Here is a 21,954-nt window from a genome sequence, read left to right as displayed (position 1 = left end):
TTTCTTCAGAAAACTGTATGGATATTCACTCTAAATAAGATAAACAATGATTTTAAGTAGTCTAACATCAGTTTGAATTGGGTTTTATCAACAAAAACAAGTCAAATCAGGTTGTGCTGCCAAGTTCTAAAACAGATTTTTGATTTTCAGAGGTTATTGAACTTCAGAATTGCAATTAAGGGTCTGTGGACTTGTCTTTTATTTAGGGTGTTTGCACGTACACTGGTAATTAAAATGAGACTATAGTTTTCCTTTCTTATGTCATCCTTGTCTGATCCTGGAATTAAGGATAGGTGACTTCAGAGAATAAATTAAAGAATGTGTTCTCCTGCTTTCCATTTTCTCAATTTGTAGAACACTGAAATGATTTGTTCCTTGAAAAATCTCCTGAAAAATTATCTGGGCCTAGTATTCGTGGCAAGATATAACTACTACTTCACAATTTATTTAACAGTTACAAGATTATTCAAAGCTTTCCTCTCTAGATAAATTATATTTTTTTAGAATTTTAATTTTTAAAAATTTTCAAATTTGTTCACTTATAATTGTTGATAGTATTTTCTATTATCTTTTTAATCTTATCTACCTGTAATTATGTTTCCCTTTTCATTCTTGGTGTTGACTTATGCCTTTTCTTTTTTATTTTCTTTTTGATGATGTCTTGCCAGACGTATGTCTATAGTTCCAGTCTTCTTAAAAATCAACTTCTAGGGGGTGGCTCTATAGTGTAATGGTTAGCACATCTGCTTTACACGCAGAAGGTCCTGGGTTCACGTCCCAAGTGGAGCCACGGATCATACCCCGGGTGCGTCAGACCCCGGGTGCCCGCAGCGAATGCGTGGGGGGAGATGCCCTGCTTCAGAGATCCAGTTCTTTAAAAAAAAAAAAAAAAAGGGAGATGGCAACATCTGTGGTTAGGGGTGAGGGTGGAAGTGGCGGGGGGGAGGGGAATTAAAAAAAAGGAAAAAAATCAACTTCTACCTTTGATTTCTCATTTTGCCTCTGTATCCCACTTTATTTTTTTTTGTTTGTGAAAAACAAATTAATAATGTGACAAAATGTTTATGTGTTTGGTGGGGGAAAAAAAAGGCAGGATAAAAACTGCAAATGTTGTTTTCCAGAAAAACAAAGAGAAGGAAGAAGGGAGGGATAAATGGAGGAACAGAGAGTGGAAGTAAACATACCAAAATTAAAATAATGCTTATCTCTAGGAAACAGTATCATGGATGATTGTTATCATTTTATAATTTCCTGAATTTTCATAATATTTCACAGTGGGCATATATTACTTTTATAATCAGAAAAAAATATTTTTATTTAACATAAATCTTAAAGATAAAGAAATACTGGTTTTAATATTGTTCTCAATCTTTTAACCATAAAAATAATGGCCTGTTATATTAGATGCTGATCATGCTTTACAAAAATAGACAAAATGACTACATACGCCTGGGAAAGAAATCAAGTAAATAGTCAAACTTTGATTAAAAAAATATACTGTAGTTCTCAAATTTTAGCTTGTATAAAAATTGTTGGACATCTTTTTAGAAATGCAGATTTCTCTCAGACAAGAAAAAGCTAAAGGACTTTATCAACACCAAACCAGTATTAAAAGAAATGTTAAAGGGACAAAAAAGAGGAGGAAGAAGAAGAGGTGGAGAGAAGAAAAAAGATTAAAAATATCCTTACCACTTTAAAACTGAATGTGTACATCAACCTCTAAACTACCTGATGCACTCTCTTCCTGACTTGCAACCCAAAGTCCAAACCAACTTTCCTTACTGCTCAGATTCTGTTAACTGCTTTTGGATTTAAATTAGCTATTCAGTTTAGCAGAATCTTATAAAATGCAATGTAATTTCACAATACCTTGAATTAGAACAGTTTCCTATCATATCTCACCTTGCTTAATCACAATTTCATGCCTCTGTACAAATGATTTTCCCCACCTAAAATACCTTTTCTCCTTAAAAGTCAATCAACATGCTCAAAACCAACGATTTACTTTTTCATGAAGTTTTATGAAACTAATGCCACACACTCTATAGTGACCTCTCATCATGTATTCCCCTCATATTTATATCTGAACAATACTATCTCAAAATAGCATACATACTTTTTTACTTAACAAATTTACCACATGCCAGGCACTCTAAATCAATGTGAACTTATTTCTACTAAGAACCCTAAGAAGTATGATTATCTCAATTTTCCTCGATAGAGGTACAGAGAAGTTACGCACACAGCTGGTAAATGGCAGAGCCTGGATTCAAATCCCGAAGTCTGGCTCTAGACCATGTGCTCTTAACTATTACACTACGCTTCCTTGCTCCCTTAAATTGCTTGTAATACATTTCAACCTTGCCCCAAGCTCAAGGCATTGTCTCTCAAACTAACATTCAAACTCTTTAAGGGATGCACGTCTTTAACTTTTTATATCCTTCAATAGCTTTTTTATAGACTTAAGCATATTTTTAGTGAATACTTGCTGAATTGAAACATAAGAAACTTTAAGTACTCAATTCCAGCTTACACTATGAGAATAATTTTTAGGCAAACTAAGCTGCAATAAAGTGCTCCAGCCTTTCTATAATGCTTAAAGGAAAAATACCATAGATAACTGTAAAATAGTTAGCCACAGAGAGATCCAAGGCATTTCACTGTGTATATATAAAATATCAAGCCCTAAAATATAACTGTGGCACAAAACTGTATGTATGAAGTTGCACTGTACCCTATGTTTATCTTTGGAAGGCCATTTGTCCCAGAAACTAAATGTTTAAGTGACACCAGATTTAAAAAATTACTTACAGATCTAAACACTTATAAAATGTAATTTCTTTAATTTTCTTATAATTCGAATATTATAATACATGAATCTAAAAATTAAAACATAATATAAAAGTGCAAGGAAATTCCCTAACAACTCTAAGAGTAAGACAGCTGAGACTACTGAGTTAAACCAACAGAAAGCAGATTATAAATACAACTCAAGCCAAACCATCCCTTCAAGTGAGAAAAAGGCTGACGCCAAATGAAAAGAGGTATATTATATGAAGTATTGAGCGGAATCAAATATATGAGCCATCTGCAAGAGAGGAAGAAGAGAATCTAGGTCTGATATTAATTTCCATTTGTATTTGTGGCTAGGAATAATAAAAATTAAAGACAAATTACTGTAGTCAGTGAATGTAAGATGCCTGTGACTGAAAACAGCACCATTATTTTATGTACCTCCAAAAAAGGAAGGAAAAAAACCCTGTTACTTTAATTATGATATGCCATCAATTGTTAGACAAACCCAGATTTAAAAAATGTTTTAAAAAATAGATTTTAGAATTAATGAAATATAGTTAAGTGACTAGGTAGGATGAATCAGACACGAGATTTAATTCAATTCAGGAAACGTTATCATTAACTATAATCAGAAACTATGCTAAAATTTAAGGACATAAATACAATTCGGCAGACTCCTTCCCCCTCACAGTGCTCGCAGTTAAGAAATTAACACTGAAAGAGATATTGGAATAATAAATATCAAATGACTGAAATACTCATGCCTTTTGTACATTAATCCTAAAGAAATAATGCGAAAGGAATATACTTTTATGCAAATTGGCCACTGCAACAAAAGAGAGTAAAATTTGAAACTTCGAAGCCTAACCATCAGGTTTTTTGCTAAATGGAAAACTATGTAATGACTTAAAGTATAACTTGAAAGACTATGGAGCAACATAAAGAAATACAATTAAGGAAAAAAGTATGGAAAAATATATGTATACACCAATTCTAACTAAATAAGAATTAGGTATAATAAGAGGAAGATAAAAAGAACATTATTGGGACATAGGTTCAAAATGTTCAAAACCTTGTTTTTAAACAAAATCTATGTTTCTGAACATAGATCGTAGATTAAATAATACAGTAGTAGTCCTCTCCCGCCATCCATGGCTTTCCTTTCTGCAGTTTCAGTTACCTGCATCAACTTCGGTCAGAAAATATCAAATGGAAAAGTCCAGAAACAAACAATTCATTAAGTTTTAAATTACACGCTGGGTAGCATAATGAAACCTCTCGTTGTCCCCACCCAACCCAGGACAAGGATTATCCCTTTGTCAGGGTATTTGTATATGTCACCACCTCCTCGGTCACTTAATAGCCATCTAGGTTATCAAATCAACTGTATCACAGTACTTATGTTCAAGTACCAATTACTTACTTAATAATGCCACATTCACATGACTTCTATTAGAGCACACTGTAATTGTTCTACATTATTATTATTATTAATCTCTTAACTGTACTAATCTATAAATTAAACTTTATCATATATATATATATGAAAAAGCATAGTACACATACAGTTTGATACTATCTGCAATTTCAGGCATTTGCTGGGGACCTTGGAACATATCCCCTATGGATAAGGGGGGATTACTTAGTATCATTTAATTGTTAAATTTCCTCATTTTGGTATTAGTACTATTGCTATTAAGAGAATGTTCTTGTTCTTAGGAAATACATAATAAGGTATTTAATGGTAAAAAGAGTACAGTATTTCCAACTTGATTTCAAAGGGCTCAAAAACATATAAACAAATCCCAATATACACACACGCACGCATGTTGGACAAAATATAAACAGTCGGTAAATCACAGTAAAGGATATACAAGAGCTCCTGTTACTCTTCCTGCAGCTATCACTAAGTCAAAGTCACATCAAATTAACAAGTTAACAAAACAATTAAGTAGACTTGTGATCAAAAATGGAAAAATACAAAAATAAATGCAATTTAAAATGGAAAGACTGTGGATGCTCTATTTTTGTTAATAAGCATTAAGTAATTTTAGTAACTTAAGCAAATTAAAAGAAAAATACAGAAGTCTTTTGGTAGTGATAAAATATGAAGTGAGGAGTAGTATGCTCAAGTGACTGTGATGATGCCAGATATGTAGTTAGTAGGATGTCATGAGTTGAGTTGTGCTTTAAGTCTAGATGAGTCTTATTTCAAAATAGTTTACTTGCTCGATCCAGAAAATAGCTAATGATAAAATAAAGAAATATTATATCTTAAACTTAGAAAATAAAATGGAGTCTACGCAACCATAATGGGCAGCCAATTATTGTATGTAGAAAAACTAGAATAAGCTTACTCAAAATATCTGTATCTTTAATTGGGCTTAATAAACAGCAGTCAGATGTAGTAAATATTAAGACTATGGACTTAACTGATGAAAAAATTATCAATATATAGAATAAAAGCCTATTGAATGCTATCTTAAAACCATAAAAACCTTGAATAAAAATTTGTGAACACTCAAGTGTCAAATAGTATTGGAAGTGAAGATGCTAAAGTACCACTGTGAAAAAGATCTAAAAAAAATTATTAAATACAACTTTAATAATATACATATTTAGGTCTCGAATGCTTAACACCATGACATAAATTGGTGACTAAAATATAAGACAAAAACTTGCTATTTGGTCAGAATTCTAAAATTCAAACTTAAGAAAGCTTTCTGTAAACCTTTAGACAGTATACCACTATCCACAAAAAAAGCTGCCTGGAGAAGTTACTAAATTTCCAAGACTACAAATTATTATTTTATTGTATTGTTCATATCCTTGAGTGATGTAGGTATAACAAATTAATACTGCAAAACTGATAGGTCAGAAGAAAAAAATAGACAAATGTGTTGCACACAAACAGAAAAAAAATAACAAAATCACTTGGTATCTGGGTTTCTGTAAAGAGAATAAACATATTCACCCATAATTTTTATGCTTAAGAATATGAAATCAAATTTCTATCCCAAATAAAACACAAATGAAATACAATAAAGAGTAATGAAAAATAATTTGTCCTCACGAAATATTCAGAAAATTAAAGAGCTAATTATATTTACTGAATTATATAAAGCAGCTTAAGTTTTCACTGATGTCACATCTTTAAAAAAAAAATAATTTTTAAAAGGCAAAAACAAACATCTTTATAAACATACTGACCATAAATTAAACTTACCTTTTTATCTTCTTTTACTTTATGAGTTTTCTTTTTCATTTTCTTATCATCTAATTCCTGGTCTGAAGTGATTGCAGGGTTATCAATACCACCTTTCCATGTTTCAACAGGAGAAAGAAGTGGGTCTTCTTCACTTCCACGATGTCTTCCTTTTCTTTTTGTTTTAGAAGTAGTGAAAGCCTCATCATCACTTGCATCTGAATGTGTTCTTCTATAGTATGATTTGGCTTTACTAAACAGGGTTTTAGATTTATACTTGTATTTTGAAGGCCTCCGTTCCCCATGACTTTTTGAGGTTCTATCGGAAAATCCATTTTCTTCATCTCCTTGAGTGTTATTTACAAAGGAGTTTCGAATTTTAATAATGCGATTCTGACTATCATCTGGGACAACATATATCTCATCAGAATAGCCCTTCTGTTTGAAAATTGTGTCAATGGGTTCCGCATAGTTATCTGAAGAATCCATATCTTCAGGATGTGCCAAAGGCACCCGGGAAGTCTGTTTTCTTGGATTTTTACCAATACCAGCTTCAATTGTTTTTAAAAGGTTTGGATCCAATTTTTTCACATTTGTCTTAGGTACAACTGGTTTAGGTTTAATAGGTGGAGGCACTTTATGGTTGCGTTCGTGGTCATGACAGTTGGGGGTACTATGAATAGGATATTCATTGCCTTCCAAATCTAATCTATATCTGGAACGGTCACTAGGTGTCGGAAGCAACTGTACATCATCCCCAATAGGACTATAAGGAGGTGGTGCTTCTGTATCATCATCTGAATCAGGGTAGTTATTATAAGGAAAACAGTCTCTGGGAGATGGTAGAAAAACATCCTCACTTTGATGGGTTGATTCCCTTGTATTATCTGATAAATATGAATTTTCTATCATATTTTTTTTCTCTAGAACATCACTGAAAAACAGTGTAAAGACCTCGGTTTGCCGATGATACTGAGATAAAGAATACAGTGCTGTAAATTTAGCAGTGATCTCTGTTGCAATGTGTTCTCCTTCAGTCATTAACTCCTTGATAGCCTCATTTTCAAAAAAATCTGCTTGGCTGTCGGTAACTGCCACCAGCTGTACAGGAATGGTGTCCTGAACTTCTGAGAGAAATGCTCGAAGCATTCCCATTGATGCTTTCCGTTTGGCAGAATAAACTAATATATATCCATGAACCAGTTCATCTTTCCTTACTCCAATTGATGAATGATATGATAATATTGTGATCTGTATTCGCCTCCTTTTTTCGCCAATGATTTTATCAAGCATTAGGGAATTATTCTGTCCAGCTTGAGCAGCACTGCAAGAATGAGAATCAAGGAAGGGTGAAAGAATAAGATCCACACTAAATGGATCACCACACATGGCACACATGACAATTCTCAAGTCGGCTTCTGATACATCCTTATTGGTGGGAACTGGGCTCACCACATCTAAATTATGTTTAACTGATTCTAATACTCCTCTTAGAGCTTGCTTTACTTGGGTTTCATTAAATTTGCGAGGATATGTACCAGCAGGTACATCTACAAACGGGCACTGTAACTTGTTTGCCAACTGTTGCCCTTGGTGCCTGAGAATTGGCAGATTCTTACTAATAGAATCTCTCTGATTAGCCAGAATTAATGTAAATGGAAGATTAGCCATATATTTATCTTTTCGGATCTGAGAAGCTTCAGTCCTTATTTTTCCAATAAACTCCCCAATAAAATTCAGTGACTCAATGGAGTTAAATACACAGAAGCACCCATGTGGTTTAAAGGCGGCAGTCCATAACTGACTTAAAAAGTAAGGCGACTTGGCATCAACTGGTCGAAGATCAAGTTCATAAATTTTTCCATCTAAGGCATACTCATCATCAGTGGATTGTGTCCTTATCTCATTTGCTAATTCTTGGGCAAGGCCATCTTTCCCTAAAATGAAAAGGTTAACTTTATCTATATTGGTACTATCATGATACAACCGTAAGCGGCCAAGATCCAACTGCAAAAGACTGCTGGCAAGTAACTGTTCTACTTTAATGTCTGTACAATTATGGCCACTAAGACATGTTTCTTTAGTGGGATGATAAACAAACCCTATATGCTTAAGCAGAAGAGACTCCCTATCCGGTGCAAGTTTCTGTAAAGCTTTATATCTAGGTTCTTCACTCAGAACTGTATGAATTTCGCTCATTTTATCTGAACTAGGTGTTGCATTGAGATCTAAATCATAAAAAAGTTCAGAATGCTCAAAAAGCATTTCTTGAAACTCTTCTTTGGCTTTTTCAACTATTTCTCGCTGATGCCTACCATACACCTCTTTGCTATCAGCCTCAGTAATATATTTGAAGGCTTCATCCTCCATAACAAAGCACATGACTTCCTCCCATGGCTGGCCAGGTGAAATGAACTGAATTTTTTCCAAAGTCTTTTTGAATTTTTCCTTCATTTCTACCCTCCTTTTCTCTGATACTAGATGTTGTACATGGTTCTGATAGACTTTTTCAGCTTCTAAAGTGCTCAGGAGGTCAAATGGGATTCGCCTATCGTTAATTTTGTCTATGTGGTCAGTTTCATCCCAAGGTGTTTTTTCTAGCACCACAAAACATAACTGAAAATCTGCTCTCTTTTCCATTAACTTCAAAGCTTCTGACCAATTCAAATGTTCAATCTCTTCAAGATTTGGCAAAAGAGTGTTAAAAGCTCTTGGTAAGGTATTTATATATTCTTCTCTCCTTTTTCTTATATGTTCCTGTTTAAGTTGTTCTATATGTTTTGAGAATGTATTTCTGGCCTTTCTTGTTCCCTCTAAGTTGATGTATTCTTCATAATCAGGATGATTTTTTAATTTATTACTAACAGTTTTCCAAGTTGCATGATAATCTCTCACAGTCTGCACAAGTTTTTCAAACTTATCTGTTGCTGTGACAACAAGTTGTCTCTGTGTTTTATAAGCATCCAGATAGGGAATAATTTTAGGCTTGCCACGAGTTTTATCCAACATTTGTACCAGTGCAGTGAAACAGGTTTCAATGTTGACGTTAAACCGTGCTGATGTTTCCACTACAAGAAGGTTCTTTTTATTTGAAGCAAATGCCTGAACTTCTCTAAGATAATGATCCACGCATTCATCACATTTAGTTGCTGCTATTATTACAGGTTTTTTTGATTTTGATAGTTGGACAAAAAGGTTATTCACAAATTTAAGTTGATCATCAAACTTCCTATTGCATCCCTGACTGACATCAATGCACAATAAAAATCCATCTACACTGAGCTTCCCCTCAGGCATTTGCTTCTGTTCAAAGTCTTGTTCCAAGCCTAGTTGATCAGTGCAAATGTACATCAGTTTTTCTGCTGACTGCAATTTAGAGGCAGCTGCACGTTTTATATATGGTTGCAAATTCGTACTCCGATGAGGCAAGAAAGTCTGGTCATCAATGAACTCTGTTTGTTCAATGACATGAATTTTACATTCTACTCCATCTTCACTATTTTGTGTTATGTCACCCCAGTACAAAAAGTGATCATTGTTTACTACTCGTCCTCCAAAGTCAATGGTGCTAAGCACAGAAGTATGCTCTGGATAATATTCATCTGCTTTTGAGCGTACAAATCTATTGCACAAACAAGACTTTCCAACTCCGCAGTTACCCTTGTCTTTTTCAGTTCCAGAGAGTCCAACTATACTGATAGTATAGGATGGGGGACGAGGCTCTTTGTTTTTTGCCATCATAACTCTCTTCTCATGTCTCTACATTCATAAAGGTAACCAGATATATTTCTCATTCTGAAAATAAAATCATCTCAAAATACAGATCCTGAATTTCAAAACTATCGTTGGTTCTTTGTATTTCCCTCATTTCTGTGCAGAAAGGTCTTCAAGGTAATGTGGATCATCTTCCTAGAAAGAGGAGAAAAAAGACACATCTTAATCATGAATCGCACACATTATATACATATTAAAGATGTTCATAACAGCATCATGCAAGTTAATATTACATGTATTTTAAGAAATCATCATAAAGAGTTTGTGATGTTAAAAATGCAACATGACTTCAAAATTTAACACAATTCTAACAAAATTATACAAAATTTAGTATCCCACAAACTTTAAAATAAGCTCTTATTCACGGAATTTCCATTTTGTCTCTATTTCCTATGAGTTTGAGTCCCTTCCTCTCCCTCAATTTTCCTGCCTTCTATGACTGGAGGCTATGTTTGGTGATCTAAATTACACTAGTTGCCTTAACAACTCCCTCGCAACTTTTAAAAACAACATGCTTTCAATTACATATGAATTTCATATAAATTTATTAGCAAGATTTTAGAATTTAAAATATTTTTCAGAGTTTCAACACACTCTTGTGAAATCTACCAAATTTTATGCCCCAAAACAATTAAGATATTCAAATACTTAAAAAGGGAAACAGAAATAAATGGAGTTAATACAAATAGCAACAGTATATTTAACTAGATCAATGCTCATGCAAACTATTGAAGGTAAAGGGCCAATTTTTATTTCATATCTTCAAGTCCACTTTTGTAAAATGAAGAAAGATTTTTAAAAACTAAGCCCCAATTTCTTATTAGATTCAGGAGATATAAAATTACTTTCAAGCCGTTTCTAAATGTTTTTGATTTCTACATCTCCTCTCAGACTAGTTATAAAAAGCTCACGAACCACATTTGAAGAGCTCCAAATAAAAGAATTTTAAGATTATATATTTGAGACAATCTTTTAGAAGTATCAGCAACATTAAATAACCTTTAAGAATTGCATGTAATATAATTTAATTTATGTAGTTATTTACGTGGAAGCAATAAATTAGTCACATAAAGTTTTATCTGAAGGTTCTTCACATACTTCTGAGGTTGAATTAAAAGCAACACATCATTTCTACCATCAAAATTTCAGAAGATAGTGAAAATATCTGACTATGTACACAACAGCATATATAGAAGTTATCTTTAATCCAGACAAAATGAAGAATATAAAGAACATAAAGAAAAAAAAAGGTACGAAGGCCCCAAACACTTGGCTTCTCAAATGCAAGTAAACATCTATTCACATTATGCTGCATATTTGCTATACTAACACCTAATGTTGAAGAGAAAGTGTTCTTGTAATTTAAATTTTTGACTAATATTTCAGGTAAAATTCTTAAAAATAAAATTTCATTATTATTATGTTCTAGAAGTTCACTCTATTAGCCACAACTAAATATTAACTATATTAGCCATATGATATTCAAACAAAATGTTTATTAGGTTCACTTATATAATAAATAAAATACTATTTTAGGAGCAACAAAAGTAGAAAACTATTAGTAAATACAATGATTTCAAATACGACTATTATTTCCTAGTTTATGACAACAGTAAAGCCTGAAACCTTGACATAGTTCCTTCACCTATAAAATGGGGCCACCACATATCTACATAAATTTAAGAACTAAATCATTTTTTTAAATGCTCAGTGCCTAAGCAAACAAAAAGTGCTTAATATTAGTTGTTTCTTAATTTGATTCATAGAACCAGGGAAGCTACTGAAGATTTACAAAAAGTGATATGACCAGACTTGTGACTTACAAATATTTATCTGGCAGCCAATTATACAATGACTAGAAGGAAAAGAACCTTAGGGCAGTTCCATCCAATTCTATTAACTAGTTGTTTTTTTTTTTTAAGTAATTTTTTTTTTTTTAAATCTTACTCTGGTCAAACTGAGTATTTGTATCTAGCAGTGAGTTTAACATTCTTTACCTAAACTGCATAAAAGAATAACTGGACTCCTTTATTTTTACCATAAAGAAAATAGTGAATTAACTGAATAACAGTTACACAGTGATAAAAAGGGAAATTAGTTTGCGAAAACAGAACAATTCTACAGCTAACAAGGAAAAAACTGAAAACAGTAGATTATAAGGTCTGTCTTTCCTTCTTACTACAAAGAAAAATACTGCAGACTATATATTTTAAAATATATGTTAAAAGAAAATATATCTAGTGATTACTTTGGGGTATTTTTATGTTAAACAGTATGAACACTATAACTAAATATAGCCCTTTATTCAACAAATATCTATATTGAAAACTAAGAGCAATTCAGAGTTTAAGACTGTTCTAGGCCTTCCATAGTTTGAGACACAAAGTTAATAGAAAAGTAATAACACAGTATCGCATGGACTTCAGTATTGCAGAAATGTTAACCACGAGTCTAATCTTTGCCATAGCTACATCATTAATTAGTATTTCTTATAGATGCTTATCCAAAATACATTAAGACTCATTTCTGCACTCCTACAGCATAAACCTCAAAATACTGAGATACCTTTCCATCTGAAGTTATAGAGTTTAAGAGCAGAAATGAAAACACTCTATCACAAAATATATTTTAAAAGTTTCAGAAAGAAAAGGGCCTTAAAGTTAAATGAAGACGAGTGGAGCCATCATTCTTTCATTGGTCACTGAAAACTAGAAGGCTTTTTACCTAAGTAAAACTCTATTATACTGAGGATCAATTTTACTACTGAGGCTTCGATATACCCTAATTAACTTGATAATGGCAGTCTCTGAATCATGATTAAACTTTTAAATTAAAAATAAGAGCTTTGCATGATTTTTATGGTTTTCACACCAAATTCACGGTAAACTACCAAAAAGAGACAGTGAGGAACATCCATGACTTTCTTTCTAACAACGCTCTCAGGCAGGTTACCAATCGATATTTTGAAGTCAGCTCCAGAATTTATGTCATGAGTCACAATAGAATGATTTTCAAACTGTGGTGGAAAAATTTTTTCACAAAGACACAGGAAAAGAAGAATATTGGGCAAATACTTATTCTCTCCTTCAAACTTTCTCAACAGAACAGTGCTTTCTTTATCTGATTTACAGTTTTACTTAGAAGCTTTAGTTTAAATGTTTTCACATTGTAAAGTTTGAGAAACCCTAGACTAGAAAAAAATTATCATCATCCTGCCCCCTAAAAGATTTTGCCATTTGTTTGGGTGAGTATGGGAGAAAGATAGCTTTCACGAGTTTGGCTGTAATAAGTTATAAGGGAATTTAATTTCAGACATAAATGAGTTATCCACTGATCCCCAACATCCAGGTCAAAACTGCCCTCCATTAACTAAGGTAGTTTTTCTTCTGTGCTGAGAAAAGAAGAATCCATTCTGGTTTTTGTGCTCCCACTAATAAACTAATAGCCAATGTCTACATGCAAGATGTTTGATTTATTTTGAAAATTCCTTTCAAATGTTTAATGGTAATATTTATGTCACTCCAGACATATCTTTTCTACTTTTGACGTAACTTTAATACAACTTGTTCTCTTTTTCTCATAACTTCTATCGTCATGTTCATTTTTATTCATGAAGAAACCAATTACAAAAGTAGCAATGACCTACTCAAAGTTAGAGCTGAGTCTCTTGATGACTAATCTATAATAAGCATTACAAAGCTTTTGTTTTTAAGCTTTTCAGTTAGCAATGCAGTGTCTCATTTTACCTTCAGATTACCTTTTTTCAAGGAAACATTTAGATTAAGTATCCTTACAGAAATTAATGCCAATGTATGAGTGGAACTGTCCTACAATTCTCTGCTGAAATGAAGCTACCTTTACAAGTAAGTTTACTAAGATATTTTACTAAGTCATTCAAATATAATATGCTTCTTTTAATGGAGTTTTAAAAACATGAGGTGGCTGTCTGGGAGGAAAAAAACCCTGAAAAAAATAAATTATTAGTAATTCCAAATTTAAACTAAAATTGTTTAGTACCTTTTCACAAAACTGTTGCATTCATTAATAAAAAGTATAATTTTAAAATTACTTTACACTTCGATACTATTATAGTGTGTCAGGAAATTCCTATTGTATCTAAAATATATCCAGAATTTATCACTTTTCACTACCTTTACTGCCATCACTCCAACCACCATCTCCGGCCCCAGGTTATTCCAAATGTTTCTAATTTCCACTTCTGCTCCCCTTCCCCAGGCTATTCATATCAGAGCAGCCTGAGTGTTCCTTTTAAAATATAAGTCAGATCCTCTCGTTCTGCTCAAAACTTTCCAGTGGCTCCTAAAAGTAAAAAAACAAGTCCTTTCAATGACTTACTATAAGACTTGCCTTCTTCAAGCCTGTCTTTCTCTCTGACCTACTCTCATACTATTTGCCCCACTCTCATTCTGCTCCAGTCACAATGAAGAACTGTGAACTGTTTCTAGACATGTTAAGCATATTGCTGTCTTTGCACTTACTTTTCCCAATAACAAACAAAACCCCCCTTGCTAACACCTTACCACCTAACCTGCTACACAACTTACTTCTTTATTACTTGTCATGAACTCTCTTTCCCCACCCCAGCTCAGGTTTAATAAAGATCCACAAAGGCACAAATTTCTATTTCATCAATATATCCCAAGAGCCTAGCACAGTGCCTCCCACATAGCAACTACTCAATAAATGCATGGAACCTAAAAAATATTAAAATCAAAATATTAATTCCTTGACAAATAAAAAGGTATTTGTCAGGTATAAGGTATGTTATATTTACTAATAAAAAGGTATAAGGTATGTTATATTTACTAAATAAGTGCTGTAATTTATTCATCTAAAAGGCTATTTACAAGGGGAAATATACATATATTTCGAAGTCCCAAAAATTTAGTCAAAAATTAAGCTATCAGAATGAACACTATTATCTATAACAACATATTCAGCCAGAATCATCATCTAATAATTACTGACACTTTTATTAAATCTTTAGGTCAAATAAATATCCCTTATGTAAAAAGATATTCAAGAGAGAAGATATAAGCCCAAAGATTATGATATATTCCACAATCTTAGATAACTAACCTAGAATAGTTTAAGAATAAAAATGCTGACTGTATACTAAAAGATGAATATGGTAGAATTTTGATATACTAGTACTTTTCTGAATGTTGCTCATTTTCTATGACAAATTTATCAATACTGTGAAAAATTAGGAGAGAAAATAAAAAGCCATTTTAACATATATAAGATAGCTAAGTAATTAAACAATGTAATACCTGTAGTAGAGTCAATCATATTCCACAACATTTTCTTTGACCAAGGTTTCTTCTACATAAGCACACAAGATTAAGGTTGAAAGGAACGGTAAAAAAGTCATCATTTCCTATAAATTAGTCTTTAAACAAGACTATAACCAGGTGAATAAAAAGAGAATATATTAAAAATTTCAACAATTTATGTACTGACTAAATAACCTAGAAGTGTATCTTGGTAGGATTATGGAATAAACTCTGTTAGGATAAAGATTTTGCTTGATTTTTTTTACCATATTCCCGGCACCCGGAAAAGTACCTGACACACAGTGTGGGCTCAAATATTTGATGACTAAAAGAATTAATCTCCAAACTCAGATCCTAAATCAGTAGGCAATCTTGAAGTCACATTTATAGTAACAATTAATAAAAATCACAAATTGCTATGGGCCCACAAAGTCGAGTACAGCAAAATACTCTAATATAAAACATCCAGTTGGTTGTTTTTTTTTTCCGAAGAGCTAGAGTCTGCTCATTAACACGAGTTATGGGTTTATAAACAAAAAGCCTAAAGACTCAATGGAAGTATTTTCAGGAGGGTCCAAATAGGCAGGCAGTACTCTGGAAGCTCCACAAACCCAACTCAGTGAAGGTAATTTTGCTCCAACCCATTGTTACCTTTTGATATTTCGAGTATTTATTGTTTGAAAAAAAGTTTCACGGAATGCAATACTTGAAAACTAATTACTTAAACTATTCCTAGATTAACTGCCTACCTTATTATTTAATTTAATCAACACTTTCTTCTAACAACATGTTAAGTCACTGAAGTCTTGGTGCTAAAGTTATTCTAAACTCTTCCTAGACCATTCATTTCCTTATTCTGTGGTGAAAACAGAAGAACCAAAGGTCATTTCATTTTTATCGACCTGTGTAAACAACCCATTAAGTATGTACTGTGCTTAGCTACTACCTGCTTAGCTTCACGTCATGAGGATACAAAGGTATAGAGAAGTCCACTAAATCGGTGGCTAGGAATGTGCTCACCTCCTTTCCAGAGTATGAGTCCTGTCTTCTCACTTTGGAGAACTGAGAAGTGGGGTAAAGGGCATAATTTGACATTCAATATTGCAATGCTATTGAGGAGGGAAACCATTATTTTCCTAATATGAACTACTTAAGTAAGGTTTAACAATTTTCCTAATGACAGGAACATTAAGAGGTTGAACAAGAATCTCAGGAATAGGTGGAGACTAAAAAGTATGTATTTTAAAAAAAAAAAAAAGGCTCAAAAGGACTTCCCCACTATTTTTAAGAAGCTTTACAGTACCATAACTAAGGAGACAGACAATGCGCTATACTATGGAAATGATAAATGCAGTAGGAATTCAAATAAATGAAAGATCAATACAAGCTGGAATAGATCAGGGCTTGGAAAATTTTCTGTAAAAGGCCAGTTAATACTTTAGGCTTTGCGTTCCATACTGTGTCTGTTACAGCTATTCAACTCTACAGTCACAGTGCAAAAGAAGCCATAGATAATACTTAAATAAATGACCATGGCTATGTTTATGGACAATGAAATTTGGATTTCATATAATTTTGACATATCACAAAATATTACTCTTTTGTTTCCTTAACCATTTTCAAAATGTAAAAAGCCATCATACAAAAACAGTCAGAAGGCTGGATTTGGCACAAAGGCGATAATATGGAGATCTCTAAGCCTCAGTGAGGAGAAAGGATCTCAGTGAACTTCGAAAAATTAACTGGATTTGGATTTAAAACGTAAGACATTCCACATGTGTGATTGGGGAAGAGTGGTAGAGCACAGCTGCCACATTGGAAAGTAGGTATTTCTTATTTCTTTTATTTCTGAAGATATAAGTTATGACTCAGAAGGACTTCAAGAGCAAAAAAAGAGAACTTGTAATTAACAATAAAAAGACATTATAGACTAGAAATGGAATACAAAACTAGAATTGGTGGGGCGAAAAGCCCAAGATGGACAAGTATTAGAGACTTTTAAAGCACCTGAACTATCACAGAACTGAAAAGAGCAAACCAAGACAAAGAGAGGTTGGTGACTGACTGCTAGATATAAGAAATAAAGATAAGCCAATGTTTCTTAAGGAAAAACTAATAACTGGTTTTACCAACAGGTGGTGGTTATCGCTTGAGTTTCAGGTAACGATATTTCTAAAAACAAATGAAAAAGAAATGAAATGAGGCAAAGCCAAGATTACTAATATAAAGATTATAAACTTTAGAAAATTATTTAAGAAACGATTTAATACTCTAAGAAACACTGAAAGGGTTACATACTTAGTTAATAAAGAACAGAACTCTAGACCTTTAATTCTCCAGATCTTGGGATTATTAATTTCTCATTAGTCTGGTAATCAACCAAAATAAAAATAAAAAAAAAAGAGATATCATCCTGGCTCTGAAAACGTAAGTATAGAAAGAAACATAAAATTTTGGATCCGGAAGAGTACCTGCTAAACAGGAAGAAAATGAACTACACCATATCAGAAGTCAAGGTAGGGCTTTTTCTTTTAATAATGTCAAGAGGATACAGTAATACAAACATTGTTTCCCCATCATTCCTTCTATTAACGTTGTGTTAATACTTTCCTCAAATCTTTCCATTGGGCTCATAAGGTACAAACTGGCACTCTTAAAACTTTTACCTTATATTTTCCCTCACTTGCCAATCTATCCTGCACTTCCCTGTGATTTTGGTCCAGTGTCATTAACTTACCTAATCTTTTTTCCCTCTTCCTATTAAACTTCCAAATATCATCTCCTTTATCTAAATTTCTTCCCGCCATTTTTAAAATCATTATGTATTTAGCTAGGAAAACCGGATGCTGTAAGTGTAAAAAATAAAAAAATAAGGGATTGTAAGATGACAAGGTCCTTGCAATCTGTGAGGTCAACCAAGGGCTGCCTCACCTAAAAAACAAAAAATAAAATAAAAACAAAAATAAAAACATTATGTATTGCCTTATATATGGTTCTTCTACTTTGCCTTGAACTAACATTTAACTATTTCTAAATTGTCAAACTCCCCACCAAAGCTATAAGCTCTTTGAAGGGAGCAGTATTTTATGTTTCCTTGTTATCACTCGCAGTGCCCAGCTGCTCAATAAAATATTGGTCAGGGATAATAAAATAGGCTATATCTAATATGAAGCTAGAAAAACGAAAATTCACTTTTCACCATTAATGAATGATGAAAAGCTAGAAAAATCTAACCAAGTGACACAAACTAGTCATTTCTAACCCTAAAATGTTACACATAACTCTTTTCCTCAAGTAATAGTTCTAATTCTAAAAAGTAAAACACACAGATGTGACCATACATTAGTAACCTATTTTATTTGACTGCAAATCTAAGGTACCGTGGACAGTTAACCTCCAAAATGTAATGGAAAAAAAGACCAACCTTGTTTATTGCGTCTCTCACACTCAAACTCCTACCTGCAGTTAAAACATTCAAATTCAAATGTTTCTTTTTCTGCTAAAGGATTCCCAAAGAGGCCTTAACAGAAATAGTTGCTCTCTTTTGTGTATCTGAGTACTTACAACTGTTTACACCTATAATTATAGTTAACACTTCAACTGAAGCTTGAGCTACACCATCTCTAATTTATTAAGGCCAGGCACACAGTAAGTACTAAATAAAAGTAATATGAACTAATAAACAACAAATCAGAGGCTTTCAATTTTTTTTAAATGTACATGACTTCTTTTTTGAAAGGAATTCTTATATTTAAGTAGAATGCATTTAACAGACAAAAACAGAAGCTGCCCTTGTTTGGGAGGGTGGGTCAGAGGAAGTCTCAAGATACCCAGGAAAAATCCATAAGGGGCTCAAGGAACGGAGTCTGAAAACTAATTAATTTTAAGTTATAGTTAAAATTATTACCATTAAAACTATTTTTCTTAATTTCTAATATGGTTTTTCCTGGTTTGATAAAATGATAGACAACAACCTTCCCTTAAACAAATAGGAGAGCTTGATTACTCAAGTCACCAAATGATAGATCACTTCATCAAAGTTTCTTCACGGTTCTTTTAAAAACTAAATTCCCATGGTGTACTTTAAATGTATTTTACAAACATCTTTCAAGAACATAGACATGACTGAAACATAATACTACACAATGCTCTTCGGTTAATTATATTATCTACATACTTTTATGGCGTACACAGGAAAAAAAAAAAAAAACCATGAATTTTACAGCCTGAAGAGATAGCTTCTAAAAGAGTATCTAAGAAAACTTAAGTCGTGATAATTAAAACTCATTCTGTAGCTACCAAGAAAATCTCTACTAATGTCATTTTATATTTAAAAAATGAATATTTAGCCTTAAGTCCTGATGTTGAAAAAGTAGGTTCAGTGCAGTCTTCATGAGATTTTTGCTTCAATTTAAAAGAGTTACAAAACTTATTCTAAACTGTACAATTTAAATTCCAAAAAAGGAATGCAAATACAGTATTTTATTCTTTAAAAAACTTTAACTTGGAAGGTCAAAATAATTTATTTTCTCCCCAAGTATGTACTAAATCTGCCTTGCAAAAAAAAAGGCGGGGGGGTGGTTTCAAAACATTTAGGATAAGTAACCTTATAAAATTAAGAGAGTACTTTGGCACTACATTTTTTAAATTGCTAAAGTGATTTAAATGCAGGGAGGGGTGCTAAAAACTGATAGATATCAGAATTCTGTGACAATTCTTTCTTATATCAAAGTATAACCCACTCCATTCCTTAATGCTTAATGTACAAAGAATGATTAAAATAAGACCTGCTGAGGTGAGTTACTAAATGTAGCCTACACATGACAACCAAATCGATTGTTATCTAGTCATCGGTATTGTTCTAATTTCTGCTTAATCAAAATCAATACGGCTTTATCTTTAAAATTACAGGCATAGGCATACCTGGCTTTTCAATCACGTCTGTTTAGCCATAAAGTGCTCCAAGGCCCATGTAAGTTTTTTTGTGATCTGCACTTACCACTCTCTTCCACTATGGATACAAGAAATGTGGGTCAATTACAAATACATGGAAAGAGTCAAAAATGAAAAAGCAATTTAAAATGGAAGCAAAACCTTAATCTGGAAACTGTCTAGTAGATTACCTATATGGTCAGTATGTATATCTAAAAATAGAGGAGTTTTATCATATTATAGTCAAATAATCTTAAATCGACAGTAAAACATTTCCAAATACATTTTACTAATGTCTTACTTAACCAAATATTTTTCCGAATAGTTGCATCTAATCAAATTGTTAAAAGAATCATTTTAAATGGAGATTCAGAGAAATATTTTCTGAAGTGAATGAGATCCTCAATGCAAATAAACACCCCCTAATATACTGCTCAAATTGAATATTGGTTTTGGAGCTAAGTGGGGCCGGCAACCCCCGCCCCCAACACCTGTAGAAGGTAACAAAAGCAAAGACCAGTAAATACAGCGACATACACCACTGCTTTACACTTGAACATTTTTCTTTTTTTAATGATACCATTTCTTACCTATCACAAAGGAAAAAGCAAATTATCGTTGGGAATTTAAACTAAAAAACGCGCGTACACACCATCTGCATGCCTATTTTAGTCAAGATTTAAAACATTTAAATTCCCATTTATTAAGCATGATCGAAAACTCGATTTCTATCAAACGGTGCGTCTCTACAACTTTCTCGAAATTTTACTAAACGTCCTAATAGTTTGCCTTTATTCCCGAGCACCTTTCGGTCTCAGATACACCCAGAGCCTCACTTGCATTTCTAATAACGCTGGAGAGGGAGGGTATGAGGGAGGGAGTGTATCTATGTGTGGATAAGTGCGCGCGCGCTCCCGCGCGGTTCCCCACCCCCACCCCGATACTTTTCTTTAGTGGAAACAGAAGGAGAACCCAAAGATCATTCTAGCGAAAACTCAGTATCAAAACCTCAACCCAGTCGCAGTCAGCCGATAGAGCTGTGTTTTGGTTGCGCAGTACAACTTCTCACACCCTACCCCGAGCTTGAGCAGCAGCTGTGAAATTGGTGAGGAGAAACCAGGGAGAAGTGGAGGAGATCGGGAAAAGTGAAAGGGCCGAGACCCCTGAAAGGCGCTTAAGTTTGCAACGAAGATCCTGTTTCTGCGAACAGGCGCCCACCCCCCTCTCCGCCTTCCAGGTGGAACTCGTTAGCAGCAGCCCAGCCAGCAGACACCGCCAACCTTCCTTCTCCACGTATCGTCCGAGACCAGGGCAAGTAAGGGCGGCGGGCGAGAGCGGACGTCTGGCGGGGCCGGCGCGATCTGGCCACCAGCAGGCCTCCGCAGACCTCAGCCCGTCACCTGTGGAGAAAGCGCTCCCTCCCCCGGCCTCTCTGCCCTTCACGCCGACCCTATCTCCCCCGCTGCAGCCGCCCCCCGCCCAGCTCGCGAGGACGGAGCGCGGCGCCAGGTTCCACTCGGCGACTGCGGGGCCCCAGCCCTTGAACTGGTTACAACCAGCCGCAGCGACCGAGCGAGCGAGCAGCCGGCGGCAAGAGGGGCCCTGTCGGGGCGGGGAGGGGGCGAGCGGGCAGGCCCTGAGGGAGCTGGGGGCCGTCGCAAGGTCCTACCTAACACCGTCGGTCTTCTCCGTCTCATCCTCAACGGCAGCGGCCCCGGCGGTGGCGGCGGCAGCGACATTCCTGGGGAGCGCTCCCGCCGCCGCCGCCTCCTCCTCCACTCTCTGCTCGCCTCTCTTTCGCCGGCGCGCTCACCGAGCGCCGCGTCCCTTCGGCTACCTCCCCCGCCCTCCACAACACACACGCCCCGAAACCTTAAGCCCTACGGCTCCCGCTGCCGGGTAACCCACCCCCCCCCCCCCCTTCCCCTGCGCCCGGCCGCCGCGCCGGGC

At 34.5% G+C, this 21,954-nt stretch overlaps 1 protein-coding gene across 4 annotated transcripts in view; it reads right to left on the bottom strand.

The window, feature by feature from the left end:
• ARHGAP5 (Rho GTPase activating protein 5) overlaps positions 1–21,954 on the bottom strand; it is a 69,359-nt gene that overhangs the window by 46,732 nt on the left and 673 nt on the right. For 2 of the 4 annotated variants that reach the window (XM_011376410.2, XM_023521156.1), the window contains exons 1-2: positions 21,674–21,811; positions 6,023–9,910 (exon numbers count right to left, since the gene is read on the bottom strand). In XM_011376410.2, the coding sequence (XP_011374712.1) occupies positions 6,023–9,742 (3,720 nt within the window). In that variant the 5' untranslated portion in view covers positions 9,743–9,910; positions 21,674–21,811. Of the gene's footprint in view, positions 1–6,022; positions 9,911–13,926; positions 14,096–21,673; positions 21,812–21,954 lie in introns of those variants that run through there. The other 2 variants (XM_011376411.2, XM_023521155.1) reach the window with 2 other exon arrangements.

The sequence above is a fragment of the Pteropus vampyrus genome, unplaced genomic scaffold (genome assembly GCF_000151845.1).
Source record: "Pteropus vampyrus isolate Shadow unplaced genomic scaffold, Pvam_2.0 Scaffold297, whole genome shotgun sequence".
NCBI classification, from domain to species: Eukaryota; Metazoa; Chordata; class Mammalia; order Chiroptera; family Pteropodidae; genus Pteropus; species Pteropus vampyrus.
This window is presented reverse-complemented; position numbering and strand designations above follow the sequence as displayed.